Consider the following 20,495-nt stretch of genomic DNA (forward strand, 5'->3'; position numbering starts at 1 on the left):
ATCGATTTGTCTTTCTTGACTGGCTTATTTCACTTAGCATAATGTTCTCTAGATTCATCCATGCTGACTTTTGTTTTTAAATATCATGAAGGAATACTTTATTTTGCATTAAATTTATATATTTATTCTATTTAACAACATATTTTTTTTTATCTGTAGAAGAAATATCTTTAGGAGAATATTCACAGACCATATGATCTCTTAAAAAAAAAAAAAGATAGAGCCATGTGTTACTATGTCAATCTTGATTACCAATATATTACACTTGAGGCCTGGTGCACGAAATTCATGCACTTGGGGGTCCCTCAGCCCAGCCTGCGCTCTCGCAGTCCGGGAGCCCTCAGGGGATGTCCATCTGATATCTTAGGCCCGCTCCCCATGAGCCCAGCTTCTGGTTGAGTGGTGCTCCCCCTGTGGGAGTGCACTGACCACCAGGGGGCAGCTGGTGTGTTGAGCGTCTTCTCCCTGGTGGTCAGTGCGTGTCATAGCAACTGGTTGTTCTGCTGTTCGATTGATTTGCATATTAGCCATTTATTATATGGGATTATTTATTATCTAAAAACAATTTTATTAATAAAATAGGTCCATTTTACATTATTATAAATAGCTAAAAAATATCAGAAATGACTGTCACTTCAAGAGTTAATATGCTCCATCAACATTGCAGAAAAGTAACGTACCTTTAGAATTGCAGGAAGTCATTTCCAACTTATGCACATAAAGATGGCTTATGATATGGTGATAGTTATCATAAAAAAAGTTCCTTCATTAAATACTCCAAGTGCTTTTTTTTAGTATTACTTGTTGCTTGTTTTTTTAATCATGTCTTTATATACATTTATTAATTTAATTTTAATATATCATCAGGGCATATGTAGAGCTGCTTCTTGATAGCTGTAGTGTTCTTTCAGCTTCACCATTTAAATGATAGCAGGTGCTTACTACAGAAAAATATAGAAAAGGAAATTTTTTCAGATGCTTGTCAGCTACTTTAAATTTCTTTTCATTTCATCATACAAATTGGCAAATCAATTAAAGCTAATTAAATGCAAACTATTTTCACCACAATATGTTAGTATCATAATCATAAAAGTAATGGTGTTAGATGATGAACCATCATAATTATTTTGAAGGTTTAGAAATATGGCAAAATTAAAAAAGACTTTTACATATCTTACATAGTGTAAACAATAAATTAATTATATGTTATAGATTTTTGTCTTACTAAAATGTATTATTTTTACACTCAGCTGTAATATATAGTACAGTTGGTAACCATTATGCATTCCCCAAGGGTGTTTGATATATTTTCTAACCAGTTGTTAATTTGTCATTTCCTTTAAGAAGAAATCCTTATAAGTTTCTCAGAGTTTCATTTAAAATGTCATGATATGATTCAGTTGTTATGGAAGAACATGGAAAACGGTGTGTGTGACATGTCTAATTTGAAATATGTAACTATTTTGGCCAGAACTCAACTTAAATTTACACTTTATTTGGAGGAGTTGTTTTTTGAATCATTAATGGGGAGTAAATTATCTTGTGATTATCTACTTTAGTCATTATAAAACATGAGTTTCTAAATGCTGAAGTGTTTACATTATTAAAACAAAAAATATAAATCATAGTCATTTCAGATGTATATGACATTTTCATTCCCTCCAAACTCTTAATAAATGTTAAGATACACAGGCTGTTTCATATGCCTCCTCCTTTGGGTTAACCACTTCCTTTTGATTGACAGTTTGCTCAGAATTAATTGTGAGAATGAAACCCTTTCTTAATTCATAAATTTGATATTAACCCTTTGCACTCGCTTGCTTTTTTTTCTCGATTCCTTTATTCAAATGCTAACCGTGTCGAGTCACACTCAACATCCGAGTGCAAAAAGTTAAATTTCCAATTAACCAGAAACATGTTACTGTAGAAAATGACCTGCCTTTCTACATATACATTACAGAAACAGTGTTTCTTTAGATTTCAGTTTTCTATACCATGACATTCTATTGGTAGTGTTCTGGTGATTTTGAAAATTACATAGAAAAACTCTATAGATTATAGAAGAAAAACAGCCTAAAGTATGGACTTGTCGGGGAAAAGCAAAGAAAATAACTTTAAAATGATTCTAAAATATGTGTAACTAGTATATTATCCTTAAAATTACTGTCTTTAAAAAATGTGTTACACTTAGTACTCTGGAAGTATTGTGTGATGTGTTTTCTTTGTATTTTTAAATTGTGTGTTTCTATCAGGTTGTTATATGTTAGATATTTATATTGCCTTTGCTATTTCTGCATTCTAGCTAGTATGAAAGTAAATAAAGATGCATTTTAATTGGCAGTTTTTTGGTAGTAAGAAATTTTATAATTGCTTCATTTGATTTTTGTTTGTTTGTTTGTTTTAAACACTTTAAGGTGCAACAGTTGAATAGCATGGATGAAGTATGTTATGAAAGTGTTCTGAAGCAAGTAAAGGCTGGACACCAGGTATACTTTATTTTATCCTGTTTTAGACAGTGCTGTGTTTTTGCTTCATACAGTGACCCTTTTTGGTCTTTGTATTTGTATTTTTTAAATGTTGTGTAAATATTACTGGTATTAAAGAGACTGAGCAAAAAGAGAGTTTAAGCCAGTGATGGGCAACCTTTTGAGCTTGGTGTGTCAAACTTCGCCAAAAAACTGAGCATAACTCGGGTAGTGTGTCACTTTGAGGAAAAAACATTATTTCGCAAATGTTTCATCCTCGGCATGCGGCCGCCTCAGCGGCCGCGTGTCATCAGAAATGGCTACGTGTGTCAGTGCTGACACGCGTGTCATAGGTTTGCCATCACTGGTTTAAGCAAATTTAACCCTTAAGCACACCAAAAAGCAAAAATGAGCAGGGAGAAAATTACTGCTAATTCTGCCACCCAAAGATAGTTTCTGTTGGTGTATGTTTTTCCATTTGTTAAACTATTTTATTCCCTATCTTTTCTCAGTTATTTCTATAGTTTCTGTAACCTATGTATTATGTTATCCCTATCCAAAAATATCACAGAATCATAAATAGAAAATGTAAATAAACATTTAGATTAAAGATGTCAAATTAAAAAAACTAATGGTGTGTTTTATGCACTATTGTTCTTTTACGTTTTGTGTTCCGGTAGGACAGGTCCTATTAAATTGGGTTATAAAGAAATCTTGTTGGTTAAGTTCATAGCATAGTGTCATGTGCAAGGGGAATCCTTGGTAAATATAATTTGATTGTTATGAATTGCCTCATCTTCAAAGATTTAACATCCTTAGTGAGGTGGGATATTGGGAAATATAAAATTCATCAGGACTATGGCCCACTAGTTGATAGTTGCCTCTAGTATTGTTGTTGTTACAAATGCCAAAACCAGTGCCTTCAGATTGTAAGTGCTGAGTTGTTAAGGCAGCGCCTTAGTCTTTTACATTAATGCAGTCATCTCAAGTTAAAAGCTCTTTGCAACACAATTTGAGAACAAAGCTTTATCTTTTTCATTGCTTTAAATTACCTATATTATGTGTGTGACTTTGAAAAAGTTGTCCTAAACTGAGATCTTTTCCTGTTTCAGTCTTTTAAAAGGGATTGTTCTGTTTAAGTCTTCTATTTGCAGGTTGCTCTGCCAACTACTATTTGGCCTGTAAGTGCATGTAGCTTGATCCATGGCAGCTTCTGCCAGTTGCCTTTGTAGTATGTCCAGGACTGAAATTGTAGTGTGGATACTTGGAAAGGAGGATTGTTGCACATTTGGATTTTGGAAGCTGAGGTAGATATCTCTTTCAACAAGACTAGCCAACCTTCATTTAATCCATCACACCAGAATTGCCACTTCACAGGGGTCTTTGATGACTGAGGCACATGTGGAAATTTGTTTTCAGAGGTTTAGAACCCCTCACTGGATTATTTTCCCTTTTCTATCTCCTTGAAGTGATATCTTCACTAAGTTGCGGTCCTCTGCTTTTATTACAAAGTTAACAAAGAACTTCCTAATAGAATAGAGTTTCTGAGTTGTGTTTCTTCCCCTCTTTTATTTGTTAGTCGTCACCCAAGGATGTTTTTCGCATTGATTTTCAGACAGAGTGAAAGGGAGGAAAGAGGAGAGAGAGAGAGAGAGAGAGAGAGAGAGAGAGAGAGAGAGAGAGAGAGAGAGAGAGAGAAAGCATCGATGTGAGAAAGACATTAACTGGTTGCCTCCCGCACACACCCCGACCCCTCAACCGAGGTATGTGCCCTGGACCAGGAATCGAACCCAAGACCCTTTAGTCCTCTGGCCGATGCTCTAATCACTGAAATAAACCAGCCAGGACTGTTTCTTCCCCCTCTTAATCGAGGTTGAATGTAATACTACCCCAGTTACTAGCTCTCTTTGTATAAGTCTCCTAGTGATAAATTTCACCAAATGAATTTGTATGTATACATCTATCAGAAAATGAAAAATATATAATTTAACAATCTTTTTATTTTATTATCTAAAAAACTGACCACCAAATTAACTCTTCAATTATATTATTCTGCTTAACTCAGATAACTGAAAGGTCTTATGTGCTTCATTCCAAAAGACTCTTCTGTTTAAATGTTTTATTGTATATATAAGTACAGTAAATTGTGTGTGTGTGTGTGTGTGTGTGTGTGTGTGTGTGTGTGTGTGTAGAGAGAGAGAGACAGATAGACGGAGACAGAGATAGAAAAGCCGACAGGCAGAGAGCTGTGCTTCTGGTACTCAGATATAGCCATAACTGACTGCATATTAGTGCAGTGTTATTAAGTAGCCATCTACATATTCAATAAAGGTGCTTTTCCTTGTTAAGAAAATAGAAATTATTTCTTGTGGGGCTGTGTACTTAATGAATGTTAGCTTTATTTTGTTGCCTTTTAAATATACTTTAGCCGTTAGTGTATAGCTGTAAGAAATTGTAAGTTAGTCTATTCTAGTCCAGGGAAACATAGAATTTTCTCTGCTACTCTCTCTCCCTGACAACCCAGTTAAAAAATCTTTCCAGGGAATATTCCTTGATTTTATTTGTTTTCTTAACCTTCAGTTTGTTTTGGTATTTGGGGTTTTCTTCCTAGTTGTGGTTTTTCCTAAATAATTTTATCAGAGCAGCTCCTTTTCAGAACTTTATTAAATAGACTAACTGCTCTGTCCATTAAAAGAAAAAAATACATTCTCAGGTAAATACTTCTCATGATCAAAAATTAATAATTTTAAATAAATATGTATACAAATGAATTCATTTTGCTTTTCTCCCATTAGATTAAATTAGAATAGAGCAAATGTCACCTTCAAAAGCCATGCTGATCGTCTCTGATCATACTATTTCATGGGTTTCAGTGTACCAGTCATCTAAATGTGTGGGCTCATGTACTTAATAGATTTTATGTGCAGCTTTGCCTGAAAAGTATTAAAAACAGTAGGAGGCAGTTGTGTTCCACTCAAGCATGTGTGATGACAGATGGAGAAAATCTTTTCATGTTGACTTTTCAACAGTCATACTCCGCAAGACTTCAAGCTCTTTTTGGCTATTGGGAAATTAAAAGTTGGCGATTCAGCCTTTAATTTTGATCCATCTGCTCAAACTAATGAGACGTCTCATTTGTAAGCTTCTCTTTGTGTTACCAAATGCAAGTACAGCTTTATCATTCCTGTTAATAATTCCCCACCTCCTGTGTAACTTGCAGAATGGGAAAATAATTGATGCCTTAACCCTATTGAGATTTTCTTGTTATACAAACTTTGTTACAGTGATGGGAAAAGAAATTAGAAACTTCCTCAGAGATTATGGCATATTTAGTAAGTCAACTTGTTCATTTTTTACATTATCAAAAAAGTTAAGATTCTTATTTAAGTAGCTTTTTACTCAAACGTTTGCCTCCAGTTTCAAGGTTTGACAGTGTTAAAGAGAAAAAAGTCTTCTTCAACTTTGGTTTTTCTTATTCAGATGTGTATTTTGTTTTTTCTTTCTTCATTATTTATAAGTTTTTAGTCCAAGTTAGATTCTAATAAGAACCCACCTTTTAAAATTGACTAATAATTATAGATTAATTTAACTTATTACTATCTGAAGGGATTTACTTTTTGTTTCTCAGCATTGCTTCTTATCTTAGTTTATATACATTTAATTATGTACAATTGAAACACATTTTACCATGCTAACTTCAATCCTCTATAATAAAAGCATAATATGCAAATCGATCGAATGGCTGAACAGTGAGTGGAATGACCATCCGGACGACCATCCGGGACCACGCTATGACACCCCACTGGTGCCAGGCCAGCCAAGACGGGTGCGATGCAATTGGTCGGGGACCCGGCCATTGTCCCATGGTTGCCCCGCAGAGGGAGGCCCAGGCCACCAGCTATGGGGCGATCAATCGGGGAGCTCCATGATCGCCCCAAGAGGGAGGTCCAGGTCACCACCGACTGTGGGCTGTGGCAGGTGGGCGGGGCCTCCCTCTGTGAGGGAAGCCCAAGTCCTGGGTGCCAGCAGCTGGAGGGAAGCCCGGGTTTAGGGTGCCGGTGGCCGGAGGGAAGTCCGGGTTCTGGGTGCAAGGCCTACTCTTGCACGAATTTCATGCATCGGGCCTCTAGTACTTTAATAATAGAACTTTTCATTTGCCCTTTTGCCTAAAAAATGTTTCTTCCTACAGATACTAACATCACTAATTCTTGGTACCAGTGCTTCTGTCATACCAAATTTGTCTAACATAACATTTATTTGTGAATTGAGTGCTGCTTTCTTGTCAGCCTTCTTTGTTCCTCCCTTCCCCCAATTGAGACATGTTCCCAAAGGAAGATAAAAGCACGGTTTTGAGGAGACAGACATTTTAACAATTAAGAGCACAGAATGAGCTCCTTTAAAAGGGCCCAGGGTACCTATATTGTGTGAGTATTACCTCCTTCCATATTTGCCTCACACCCTTTCCTTCCCCATTTCCCACCTCCTTGGCTTCTTTCAGACCCTTATCATGGAGATGCTCTTCTCTTTATCTCTGAGCTTTTGCATAGCTTGTTTCCTCTGCCTCACACATTTCTTACTCTCTGCTTGGTTGTCCTCTACTAAACCATTCAGGTCTCATCTTTCTTTGAGAAGCGCCCCCCCCCCCCTTTTTTTTTTACCTCCCTAACTTTCACCTTCCAATGATTAACTATATAATAACACGGTGTATATATTCATATTTCTAGCTACAGTTTACCTTTTTTTTTTCCTGGCTGTTTTTGATTAATTCCACTTTTCATGATAAGATTGTAAGTCCCATAAGGAAAGGGGCTATCTCTAGGTTTGCATCACATATTGTCATGGCCTCACCAGTACCTGGTACACCAGTACCTGGTACACATTTGGTGCTCAGACAGTGTTTGATGAATATGTAAATGGGAGATGTAGTAGTCTTCATAAGTCTGATTTATTCTTAAAGAATTAGGGCGACAACCAACTTCAAGTTCCATGGTAGGCTGAACGTTTAGGTTGAGGGAAGAACAACCTGGAGATGTGGGAATGACATCGTAGATTGCTTTGATTACCTTATTAAGGAACTCTTTTCCCCTGTAGGCTGTAAAGAACAATGAAAGAGTATTGGTATTCTTATAAAAAATGTTTCATTATATAAATTTACTCTTAATATTATTTTGTCTAGTTATAGTCATTTCTGTTGGACATATGAAATTACCTGACTTTCTTTTAATTTAAGATATCAATATGACTTAGTTATTTTTCATGATATAGACATAATTTGTGTTACCAGTTATTTTAAGTTAATATGTTATTTCTTCCTTTTATTTCTGTTCATTAAACCTTGGAGAAACTTCTGAACCCTTTTAAAATTTTATATTTTTAAGAGAACAGAGAAATATTCAATTTTTCTGAAATGTAGTTTACAATAAGAGTACTCAATTATCTTCTTGAAATTATATATATAACAGTTTTTTATTAACTAGTAATGTTCTCTTCATTTGCAAAGGGAATACTTTTTAATATGGAATATTTGTATTACATTTTCAGATCTTCATTGTTATTAACATTCCTTTTTTCCTTAGTCTTTGAGAATTTTTCAGTTACTGAAGTAATACATTCTTGTAACAAGTGAAGTTACTGAAGTAATACATTCTTGTAACAAGTGAATCAACACAAAAGTATAAAAAAGAAAAGAAAAAGCGAATGAATTACTTTTCCATCCCCTCACCTCACCCCCAGTACTCCTACCCTTGAAGTATATTCTGTTTTCTCATGGCACATACACACATATACAAGTATGTACATATCTTTGGCATTTGAGCTTTCTAAATTTGGTAATCCGTGGCTTCTGGAATTATAACACAAATGGACAGAGCACAGTGGAATAGTGTCTCAGAATGAAATTTAGAAATTTTGAGGATATAAACTATGTTTAGTTCTATCCTTGCACAGTTTACAGGTCTTAAGCCAAAAGATCAAAAGAAAGAAATGCTGTGTATAATCTTGTGGGGGGCCTGGGGACGGGCGGGGAAGAAAAACAAATTTATTTTTCCAAAACTGGTTTTCTTTATATTAGATTTGTTATGGAACACCAGGGAACATATATAATCATTCAAACCTGGAAAGCAAATCTCCATCTACTTCATCCATTATATAGTAGTATGTTATCTCTATTTTTATGTGTCTGATTAGTATAACTCCCTTATAGAAGCTATCAACTTTTTCATCCATTTTCTCATTCTTCCCGTCTTCTTTGGTGCACCTCTTCATGATTTACATTGCCAAATGTGAAGATAGTACAAGTTGCTTTGTTCTCTTACTAGGTGTTATTTTTTAACCATTTTATTGTCTAATTTTCCTCTGTTGGTTCTGTTTCATACCTCCAAAATGCTTTGCATGAAAACAGCTATAACTATGGGGTTTTGAACATATGCTTTATAGTATATGTGGCCAATACATAAATGCATGTTTTCTGACATAGTTGCATATTGTACATAAAAAGTAAAGTTAGTTAAATTATATATAATTTGTCATAAATTTTGTTGTTTGAAAGATTCCATATAAATCTATAGCTGAGTTAAATCAAGTATTCCAGACTGAGGAAGTGATTTTATTAGATTATTGGGTAATTTATGTAGTTTTTATAATTATAGCATTGGATTACAAAAAATATATAATGATCAGGTTAAATAATATTTTAAAAGTTTTGACTCTTTCGTGGTATTCATTTTTGTAAGATATTTTGTATATTTAGTATTTCATTAATTCTGTTGATAATAAAACCTAATTTATATACATGTTTATTTTATACTGTTATTTACATTTTTAAATAACAGTAATATAAACTAGGGAAGTACTAAGACAATGTTTGTAATCATTTTTCTGTCTTTTATAACACCATAGAAAATTCTCTGGGTAGCTATTCACAGTATTTTACATTAAATTGTCTGAAGTTAATTTGACAGCTATTTATTTTATTTTAGAAAATGATATATTGAATATCTTTATTAACTGGTTTCCAGCTGATATTTAGACTTGGAAGCAGTGGGAGATACATTTAATAAGTTTAGTTACCACAGGAATCTGTTGACTGTATTTTTATAGCCATCTTTGTGATAAGACTGAAAAATTGGTGTCCGAAGGAAATCTGATACAACTATTCATGTGTCTGCTCAAAGTGCAAAAAAGGGAGCTGAACATTCAGTCTAAATTAACCATTGCTATTTTTACTATCTTGTTTGTAGCTGGGGTTTTAAAGTGTTTATTTTCATGGTAGCATATTTATGTGTGAAGGAGTGGGAAGAAAGAAATATCTCTATAGTTAATATTATAAAACTAGAGGCCTGGTGCACGAAATTTGTGCACGGGGGGGGGGGGTGTCCCTTAGCCCAGCCTGCACCCTCTCAATCTGGGACCCCTTGGGGGATGTCTGACTGCTGGTTTAAGCCCGATCCCAAAACCAGCAGTCGGACATCCCTCTTGCAATCCGGGACTGCTGGCTCCTAACCACTCACTTGCCTGCCAGCCTGATTGCCCCTAACAGCTTCTGCCTGCCAGCCTGATTACCCCCTAACCACTCCCCTGCCAGCCTGATCGACACCTAACTGTGCCCCTGCTGGCCCAGTCGCCCCCAACTGCCCTCCCCTGCTGGCCCAATCACCCCCAACTGCCCTCCCCTGCCAGCCTGATCGCCCCCAACTGTCCTCCCCTGCTCGCCCGGTCACCCCTAACTGCCCTTCCCCGCTGGCCATCTTGTGGTGGCCATCTTTGACCACATGTGGGTGGCCATCTTGTGCAAGGACATGAGGATCAATTTGCATATTACCTCTTTATTATATAGGATAGGATTCTGTCTTTAAGAAAATAACATAGTCACAGATCTCATCTCATTTTTTCTTGGTTTAGTAAATGAATAGGTGGGAAATGCAGCCCTAACTATATCATGACAAATACTGTGGGCATTTCCAAATTGTACAGCATTCATCAAGTTAGTGGTAAAAGTACACAATGAAGTTAAGTCTTGTGAAGGGTCTAAGACATTACCCTACCTACATGCAACCTACCACAAGTTAACTTCATTGTGTACTTTTATGTATAGACATGTGCACACAAAGAGAAATAGGAGACACTGGATTATGGAACAGACCTTATATTATTCACAATACATCTAGCTTTCCACAGGGCAACATGATAACACAAGTTGCACCATAGGAGACTAGCACAAAAATTAGGTAACTTGGAGCTTATATAGTTGTTGCTAGAACATCTGCTCACCCCTTCCTTCAGTGGCGGTGGGGGAATATGGGGAGGGGGAATATGCGGAGGGGGAATATGGCCAGAAGAAGAGAGGAAGGGTGAAGAAGTAAAAGGAGAAGGGGAGTGAGGAAAGGAGGGAGGAGAGAGAGAAGGAAAAGAAGTAAAACCAACTGACCTGCCCAAGTAATTTTTACTTTAGAGAATATAAACAGATTCTCTCCAGAAAGGAAGGGAAGGCCTGTACCCTGGAATATAAGCACCTGTCTCCTTGAGAGAGAAGGAAGGGCTCTAGGTTTTATTACCCTCGGGGGGAGCAGAGACATCCTCTGCCTTTCAAACACTCAGTTTCCACTGTCACAGGCCCTACCATGTAGGAACACTAAGAACGTCAGGGAGGATTATTGTCCAGAAAGACCTAATGGTATCTGGAAAGGACATGTACTCCACTAAACCATCCCAGGGAGACAGAGTCTACTGTTTCTACCGTGGTCTACTTTAAAGAGAAAAAAAAGGAAGGAAAAGAAAAAATAACTTTCTAACCTTGCCTACATTGCATACTCTCTCTCTCCAGTAACAGTTTTGTCTTGTTCTCCATGTTTTGTTACTATAGTATTTGATTTACTCTGTCTTATAGCTATATTTTCTTGTTTTTCTTTTTTCTTAGTATAAAGAGTGTTAATTGAAGAGTACAGATTTGTGGAGAAATGAGATGTTTTTCATTTGTGTTTGAGAAAGTGGCCTAAAGAAATGGAGACAGTTAAGATCCAATCTAAAAGGAATTATAATTTTGATTTTTTTTCCTTACAGTTTTAATTAGTCTAGCTAGTAAATTTGATTGAAACTATATTGGCTTACTAGGGCTTCTTCTTTTCAAGTAAGTATATTCTTTTAGGAAGAATCTTTTCAAGTGTGTTACTTGAGAATATTCAATGCTCAGTTGAGTGTTAAGGAATTATACATGCTGATTATTGTCTAAGAAGAGAAATGAAAAATACTGATGGGAACCTTAAAAATACATTTCTATGTTGTTATTTTATGAAATTAGATTCAGTCCAGAACATCTTATAATGTTGAATAGTAATAGGCCTTCAAGGCTAGTGGCATCTGTAAAAATGAAATTGTTAGCTCACTAATGAATTTTATTTGCATAGTAATAGACTAGCTGATCTTAATTTGCTCTACAGAATAGATGTTGCTATTTGGGGCCTATCAATAACAAATGTCAGTGCAATTTGGACTGTCATGGAGATCAGTAAAATATTTTTTGATGTGTGATACTGTAATGTATCGAAGAAAGAATCTATATTCTGTCTTACTAACCTTTATTGGATTGATCTAGATTTAGCAATGAATTCTTGATCTCCATTTGTCCTATGGGGACTGATTAGGAGGAGTGTAGTTTGGGTCACGTCATTAAGATTTTTGTCATGTTTATGAACATCTTTGACAGCATTAATTCATAGTGCTTGTATTTTTAAAACTTCATTAAATTCCTTTGTCATTAAATTATTCATTAAAAGTAGTTGGCTTCAATATATGTTCCTTAAAAGTTTCATTTATGTGTATGTACCTACATGAACTTCTTAAAATGAATAATACTTATAATCTTGTAATACTTATCATATAGACTGGAATTTAAAAATGGAAATGTAATTCTAATTTATAAACTTCTAAATTACTGAGAATGCTTTATGATTTGGGATCTCTTTTGTAGTCTATTTACCTTATTAAGGTCAGAGCCTTGGTGGGTAGAGTGTCAAATATAGACACTGCTACACTTTCTTTTAGCACATGAACTATATCTGGGTCATCAGTCTTAATTTTAGATATTGAACAGAATGGAGATGGTTTTAAGACTAACTGAGGCACTGGCAATATTCAGCAAATATTTATTGAATGCCCAGGGTATGCCAGAGACTGTGCTGGCGAAAGAAAGCAGACAATGCATTACTGTTGCTTGTAATCTCATGAGAGAAACAAAGGTTAATCCAATAACTACACATTAAATATACATATTTGATAAAGTACACTTTTCCCCATTCTTTTTAGATCTACTGATGATTTTTAGCTCCATATTCCTTCTATTTCACTGTGTGTAAGAAGTGCTTCCTTCTCCCCTATTTGTTAATTTATTTCTCCATGAACTCAGATTCTTATTTACTCACAGGGTTATAATTCATTATTATATTACTTATGTTGATGATCATAATGTCCCAAATTTGGCAAAGGGGGCCCCTTCAAGCTGGCTTCTTTATATTTTTTACATGTCCCTGCCCCAGACTTGAAATTAATCATTTCTACAAGCAAACCTATTTCCTGTTTAGTGACCAGTGAAAAGTGTTTTGTTTTTTAAATGCATCTTTTTACTGATTTCCCCCCAAAAAATATTATCCAGAAAAATGCAAGAGTTGATAGGTTTCTAGAATTTTCAACCTTTTGGCAAAAAGAAAATACAGTGTTTGGCGGTTTCTTTCCACTAGGAGAGTTCCTCTTACGCTGCTGTTTGCAGGCTGCTCCAAGGTGCTGTGTAGGGAGCACAGAACTGCTGAGTTTGGGAGCGGGAGAGGTGTACTGTTGGGAGAGAAACATGAGATTTGTATCTCTCAGGGCCACTAAGTAGCTTTAATCTGTTAGGAGTTTCTGTTTTTGTGGTGATACCGAGTAGACTGATCTTTCACATATGGAATATCAATTTAGCTTTTTATGTAGAGATGGGATTTGGTCTTCCACTTTGTCGTATTTTCAATATTGAACCAAACAAACTAGTAGTTTTCCCTTGTGGGCCTTGAATACCAGCTTGAATACTAATTGGATAAACTGGCCGAGCTCAGTAGCCTAGAAATTTGACCGGACAACTAGGACTCTTATATTGCTCAAATCAAGTACAAAGTCGTGTATTTGCCTACATGGGACAGGCCTCTAGCTGAAAATGCTTACCAACTCTAAAAACTGGGGCTGAGCCAGAGAGTAGAGGGTATACCTTTCCACAACAGCCCACTCCCAATGCTGCTGGTTATCTTCACTAATTGTGAACTTTGCACACAAACATTTGCACAGTTCCTACTGTCTTTGCTGGCCAAAATTTCACTCGCCTAAGTTTGTTATTTGGGTAAGTGCTTTTTTAAAAAAAAACCATAACAAAACCAGGTTTTCAATTTAAATACACAGAAAGCAGCTATAACTGTGTCACAAATTTGTTAGCATCATGTATGATATAGAGAATATACTTTGTAAATAAATAGCTTAAATGTTCTATCATTATAATTTGAAATATTACCAAAAATCCTGTTGAAATATATTATTTGCTTGAAAATTAGATGGATAATACTCTAATTTTTTCCTTAAGTTGTAGGTTATGCTAATTAAATAATATTTTATCAACTTTGATCAGATACCTTATAATTTTATTTTAGATGAAAGTATTTTATAAACAGCATTTAATAGAGCCTCATTATGTTTATTTTGACATTGAATTTATGAAAGCACCATACAGCTTATTAGGCCACCTTCTTATTACAGATGACAAAACAAAGCCTAATAACATGCCCAAAGTTAGACATTTAATAAGCTTTGCAATTAAAACTAGAACCTTAGCCTTTTCATTTTTTTTCCCAACGTTTTCACTCCCACAAAACTGACATTTTCATTTAAACAGTCATTGCCCTGCAAAGAGAAGAGAATGCAAAAAATGTATAATAAAAACTTATGCTAATTAGACCCAACGTCCTTCCGGACAACCTTCCGGATGAAGCCAGGGCTGCTAGGGAAGCCCGTGCCTGCTGGCGGCTGGAGGGAAGCCCAGGTCCCGGGTGCCAGAGGGAAGCCGGTGCCGGCAGCCAGGGGAAGGAAGGCCTACTCTTGCTCAAATTTTGTGCATAGGGCCTCTAGTATATCTATAATTTCCATCTGAGAAATCTGGCCTGAGGAAATCATCAATAATATGTCTAAAAAATCTGTAACAACCCAATAATTTTCAGTGATAAGTTTTTTAAAGATTAAATCCTTTCCAAAGAAGTATATGTTCTTTCCATTTAAAAAACTTTTTTTTGCCAAAACCGGTTTGGCTCAGTGGATAGAGCGTCGGCCTGCGGACTGAACAGGTCCCAGGTTCGATTCCGGTCAAGGGCATGTACCTTGGTTGTGGGCACATCCCCAGTGGGGGGTGTGTAGGAGGCGGCTGATCGATGTATCTCTCTCATCGATGTTTCTAACTCTCTATCCCTCTCCTTTCCTCTCTGTAAAAAATCAATAAAATATATATTTAAAAAAAACTTTTTTTTCTTCACATTTTTAAGAAACGAATACCAACATATGCCTTTTAAATTCCTTCAAGTTTCTCAGTACAGTGTTCAAGTTGATACACCTGAGAATATAATGTAAGGTCATATTAAACTGTATAATCAAGGCACATACTCTTTAGTATTAAAAAAGAATAAAGAGCATAGAACTCATCTAGTGTCTAAACAGAGAAACTATGATTTATGGAAAACAGAATTAAGAACTGGTGCTGTTCAGCTGAGGAAAGAGCTATCATACTGGAGATATGACAAAAGTATTTAAATATTTAAAGAATTCTTATGTGGAAAAGCAAGTGCATTTGTTTTCTGTTGCCTTCGAGAGCAATGCCGATCTTGGTCCCAGTGAGTGGGATGTGTAGGGATCAAATTAGGGGTAAAGTAAGGGAAACCTTTGTAAAACAAATAAGCCTTTTTCCCCCCTACTGTGTGGGCCATCTTATATGTGCCAGGCTCATTTCTAGTACTCTCTAATTATTATTTGTTGTCCCTACAGCAGCCTTGTAAGGGACAGCATTTTACAGGTGAAAATTGAAGCACATGGAAATTTGCCCAAGTTTATTTAGTATATAAATGCTGAGTTATGATTGAAACATAGTCTATTTGATTCTAAAATACCACTGGTATTCAAAACAAGTCTGCATGTTGTAAGATTAGTTTGGCATCAGATAAGAGTTTATTATAGATTGCTAAGAAATTTTTTCTAAACAAAAAAATTAATTTGAGTATATTTTAAATAATTATGAGCAAGTAAAATTAATATTTTTATTAAGTTCATTTAGTTTTATATGCTATAAAATCAGATGAAAATTAAAACATTTATTATGCTTTAGACAATTTTAAGGTATAAAATACACATTTATGTATAGAATATACAATACTGTTGAGGTTATTTATGTTTATAAATATACTAGAGGCCCGCTGCACGAAATTCGTGCACGGAGGGGGATTGTCCCTCAGCCCAGCCTGTACCCTCTCCAATCTGGGACCCCTCGAGGGATGTCCGACTGCCCGTTTAGGCCCGATCCCACCGGTGGGATCGGGCCTAAACGGGCAGTTGGACATCCCTCTCACAATCCAGGACTGCTGGCTCCCAACTGCTTGCTTGCCTGCCTTCCTGATTGCCCCTAACCGCTTTTGCCTGCCAGCCTGATCACCCCCTAACCACTCTGCTGCCAGCCTGTTTGCCCCCAACTTCCCTCCTCTGCTGGCCTGGTTACCCCTAACTGCCCTCTCCTGCAGGGTTGATCACCTCCAACTGCCCTCCCTTGCAGGCCTGGTCCTTCTCAACTGCCCTCCCTTGCAGGCTGGGTGCCTCCCAACTGCCCTCTCCTGCTGGCCATCTTGTGGTGGCCATCTTGTGTCCACATGGGGGCAAGATCTTTGACCACATGGGGGCAGCTATATTGTGTGTTGCAGTGATGATCAATCTGCATAGTACTCTTTTATTAGATAGGATTGAACTAGAGGCCCATTGCACAAAATTCATGCATGGAGCGGAGTGGGGGGGGGGTCCCTCAGCCAAGCCTGCACTGCACCCTCTCGCAATCTGGGTCCGCTGGCTCCTAACCGCTCACCTGCCTGCCTGCCTGGTCGCCTCTAACCACCTCTGCCTGCCAGCCTGATCTCCCCTAACCGCCTCTGCCTGCCGGCCCATTCGCCCCCTAACTGCTCCCCTGCCAGCCTGATCACCTCTAACTGCCCTCCCCTGCCGGCCTGATCGCCCCTAACTGCCCTCTCCTGCCTGCCTGATTGCCCCTAACTGCCATCCCCTAACTGCCATCCCCTGCTGGCCTGATCACCCCTAACTGCCCTCCCCTGCCAGCCTGATCACCCCTAACTGCCCTTTTCTGCTGGCCTGACCGCCTCTAACCGCCTCTGCCTCAGCCCCACCACCATGGCTTTGTCCAGAAGGATGTCCGGTCTAATTAGCATATTGCCCTTTTATTAGTATAGATATTCTCCAAAGAGGAATACAGATCTCAAACTGAATGTATATACCTATATAGTACACATATACAACAAAAGCTGAATTAAGAATTTAGAAATAATTTATTCAAGCATCAATTAGATGACATAAATTATATTACCTGAAAAAATATACATATGCTTAATATCTTAAGAAAATTAATTAAAGCTTAAGAAAATATTGGTTATTAGTAAGTTAAGGAGAAAGTGTATAGGACAGGGAAAATGTACTTAAAGTATTTACTATTTTAAAAATTCTACTTCTCTATTTTTTGCATCAACAATTTAGAGACTATGTTGAAATATAAATGTCTTATGCTTCTAATTAAATTGTACAGTGTCTTGATATAGTGAATTTATTGTAAGATAATATTTTATAGGACTTAGCTAGAAATACGATTCATGTTTTTGCTGTCATAGTACATATATCGTACACTAAGTCCTCCAAGCTTTTTTTTAAAAAATTATTGTACATTTAGATAGCAAACATCTTTTAGTTAGAAGATGTAAAGTGTTATGGATTCCTTTTAACCAAATATAGCAGTTAAAGTTCTATTCAACTCAAACATAGAAACTGATAAATATTAAAATAAATTGGTGAAGAATATATTTCACATTCAGGATAATGCCTTAAATATAATTCAATAATGATAACATGAATCTATTTATCATTTTAAAGCTTAGGTTTCTTGAGGACTGCAGATTCTCAGTGTGAGAGTCCAGAGGTGGCTCTGAACTGCTGAGTGTAGATCTAATTACACAGCTTGGAGCTGCAGATCCATTTCTACTCCAGATTATTTTCTTTGATTTATTTGCATAATTTAATTCATGAAGACAGGTCAGTCAATTATATAGTTTTCTGATATAGTTACAGCAATATAAATTAACCCTATTTAAGGTAGTTTTTATTTTTGTGGTATATCTGATAAATATTTAACTAGGTATTTTAAAGCTAAAATATATGCTTCATTAATTTAGTTGGTTGTCAGAAATATCTCATAATAAATGCTAGTTGTTACACCCATGATTAAAAAATAGGAGATTTTAAAATTTATTACTTTAGCCCTATTTTTAGTAATAATTTTATTGATAAAATTTTTATAATAAAAATATAGAAGTGCCAATTTTTTTTTTACCATTTTAGAACATAAGAATCTTTTCTTCATTCATGCCCATCAGTTGAACATTATTTTAGATAATGAAGTAGATTAATTTGATTCATTATAAATTCAGTAGCTTTGATTTAGGACCTATCTTTGACTTCAAAGTCCAGAATTTTTGTGTGTGTTTTTAAGATGCTCTCAGAAAAGCTCATTTTATAAGTTGGGTTTTTTTAACCACAAACGTTGAACTTTTCAATGTCATTAAAATAAACATCCATGTAGCTTTACAACAATATCAAAAGACTAATCATTAGCAATTTTAGTTTATTAAATATCAGTTGAACATTTGCCTATAAATTTAACTTAAACTATCCAGGAAAATTAATGTCTAGTTGAATAATTGGAACTTAGCTTGATACTTCATATTCTAATAAAAGGCATCAGTAAAAGTATTAACTCAGCCTATATCCTATTATCTATAACTAGAGGCCCGGTGCACGAAATTCGTGCATGGGGGGGGAGGGTGTCCCTCAGCCCAGCCTGCACCCTCTCCAATCTGGGACCCCTCGAGGGATCCCGATCCTGGTAGGATCGGGCCTAAACGGGCAGTCGGACATTCCTCTCACAATCCAGGACTGCTGGCTCCCAACTGCTCACCTGCCTGCCTGCCTTCCTGATTGCCCCTAACCGCTTCTGCCTGCCAGCCTGATCACCCCCTAACCACTCCCCTGCCAGCCTGATTGATGCCTAACTGCTCCCCTGCCAGCCTGATTGCCCCTAACTGCCCTCCCCTGCAGGACTGGTCACCCCTAAGGCTTTTATTAGTATAGATATGACCCTTCACAGAAAATTTCACTAACCCTTCTTTACAATAAGGGCTTGATGATTGAATCATTGGGGCCAGACACAAAGATTTCCTTTCTTTGAATAGTGGAAGGAATAATTATCTTGTCTTTAAGTTGCCCTGAACATCAAATGAGATAATGACTTAGAAAAGTATAAAAGCACCATATAATGACAACTGTGTTTCTCATGTACTGAAAAGGCAATAAAATGGTAAAATGAAAAACACTATTTTTAGTCTCCCCCTTCCTTCCTTTACAGCCTTTATTTAAACTTTGAAATTTATCAAAATTTCACTCCTATTTTCATTTTTTTACATTCAATATTATTTTGTATTAGTTTCAGGTTTTATATTAGTTACAGAATAGTGGTTAGACAATCATATACTTTACAAAGTGTTCCCCAATATTTCCAGTACCCACCTGGCATCATACCATCATTACAACACTATTGACTATATTCCCTATTTAAGTGACAATGGGTTTATAGGTTCCTTCCAATCTTCCTTTTGTGTTGCTCACCCTTTTCTTTCTCACTTCTTCACTCATTTTCTTTATATAGTATCTCAATTGGCCATCAAAGCTCAGTGAAGGCACTGGGACACGCTTCATTCGTTTTCCAGACCAGGAAACTGAGGCCAATTCCAGTTGGTTGTGGAACTGGACTCAACGCACAGGGAGCCCTCACAACTGCACTCTCTGCCTTTCCTAAGGGGCAGCCGACGGGCAAACAGAACAAACCTCCCGTGAGGCTTCTGAGCCTCGTTCTCAAGCACCTCTTTATCATGGATGCTCCACATTCTTTCCTCTCCCCAGCCCCCATTCTTTACTGCCCCCCCCCTCCGCCCCATCTGGGGAGCAGGTAGTAGGCTTTGTACTCACTGTGCAGGCACACATTGCCCTGGAGTGGGGCGGGGAACTGGGGTGGGGCAGGAACTGGGGCAGGGCAGGAACTGGGGGCGAGGCGGGCGTGGGCTTGCTTTTGGGCCAAGGCAGGAGCAGGAGTCACCGCCTCTCAAGTGCACAGGCCGCAGAGAGGCCCAGTTAGTGCCGGGAGCTTCGTGGAACTGCCGCAATGGGGTACCCGGCAGTGCAGTGCCCCTCCACTGAGGTGGCACCGCCCCTCAACCCCTGGCTCAGGGCTGCAAGTTCGCGCCCCTCCGCCCGGGCATCCTTCCACGACGGCAGTCATCACCTCTTATTTCCCATGTCTTGGGGCCACTGTAGAACCTCACTCTCTGAGGGCAAGGCAGATCCCTGCCTGCCGGCCCCCTGCCCTGGCCTGAGCCCCCTCCGGTACACCCCACCTCAGCGCTGCTCTGCTCCCCTTGAGCCTCCTGCTGCCTGGCTGGCCGCTTCACCAAAGCTGTGGCACTCTCCCGGGAGCCGCCCCTCAGGCAGAGGCTTGTCTGTGCCTGTGGAACCCCCGGCCGCAGCTCCTGGCCGGCTGCTTCGCCGAAGCTTCCTCTTCCTTCAGGTGCTCTCCTCAGACCCCCAGGAGCTTGGCTCTGGCAGCCCAGCCCCTCCGAGGCTCCCTGTAGCCCCTGCTCCACTCAGCTCTCCCGGGCCGCC

General features: G+C 37.7%; 1 protein-coding gene across 2 annotated transcripts in view; it reads left to right on the forward strand.

Annotated features, from left to right (window-relative positions):
• The window catches only part of ASCC3 (activating signal cointegrator 1 complex subunit 3), a 253,509-nt gene that overhangs the window by 90,758 nt on the left and 142,256 nt on the right, over window positions 1-20,495 (forward strand). For both annotated transcript variants that reach the window (XM_079780725.1, XM_079780724.1), the window contains exon 13: window positions 2,415-2,486. In XM_079780725.1, coding sequence (XP_079636851.1) covers window positions 2,415-2,486 — 72 coding nt within the window. The remainder of the gene's footprint in view (window positions 1-2,414; window positions 2,487-20,495) is intronic.

This window comes from Cnephaeus nilssonii, assembly GCF_951640355.1.
Source record: "Cnephaeus nilssonii genome assembly, chromosome: 9".
Taxonomy (NCBI): domain Eukaryota; kingdom Metazoa; phylum Chordata; class Mammalia; order Chiroptera; family Vespertilionidae; genus Cnephaeus; species Cnephaeus nilssonii.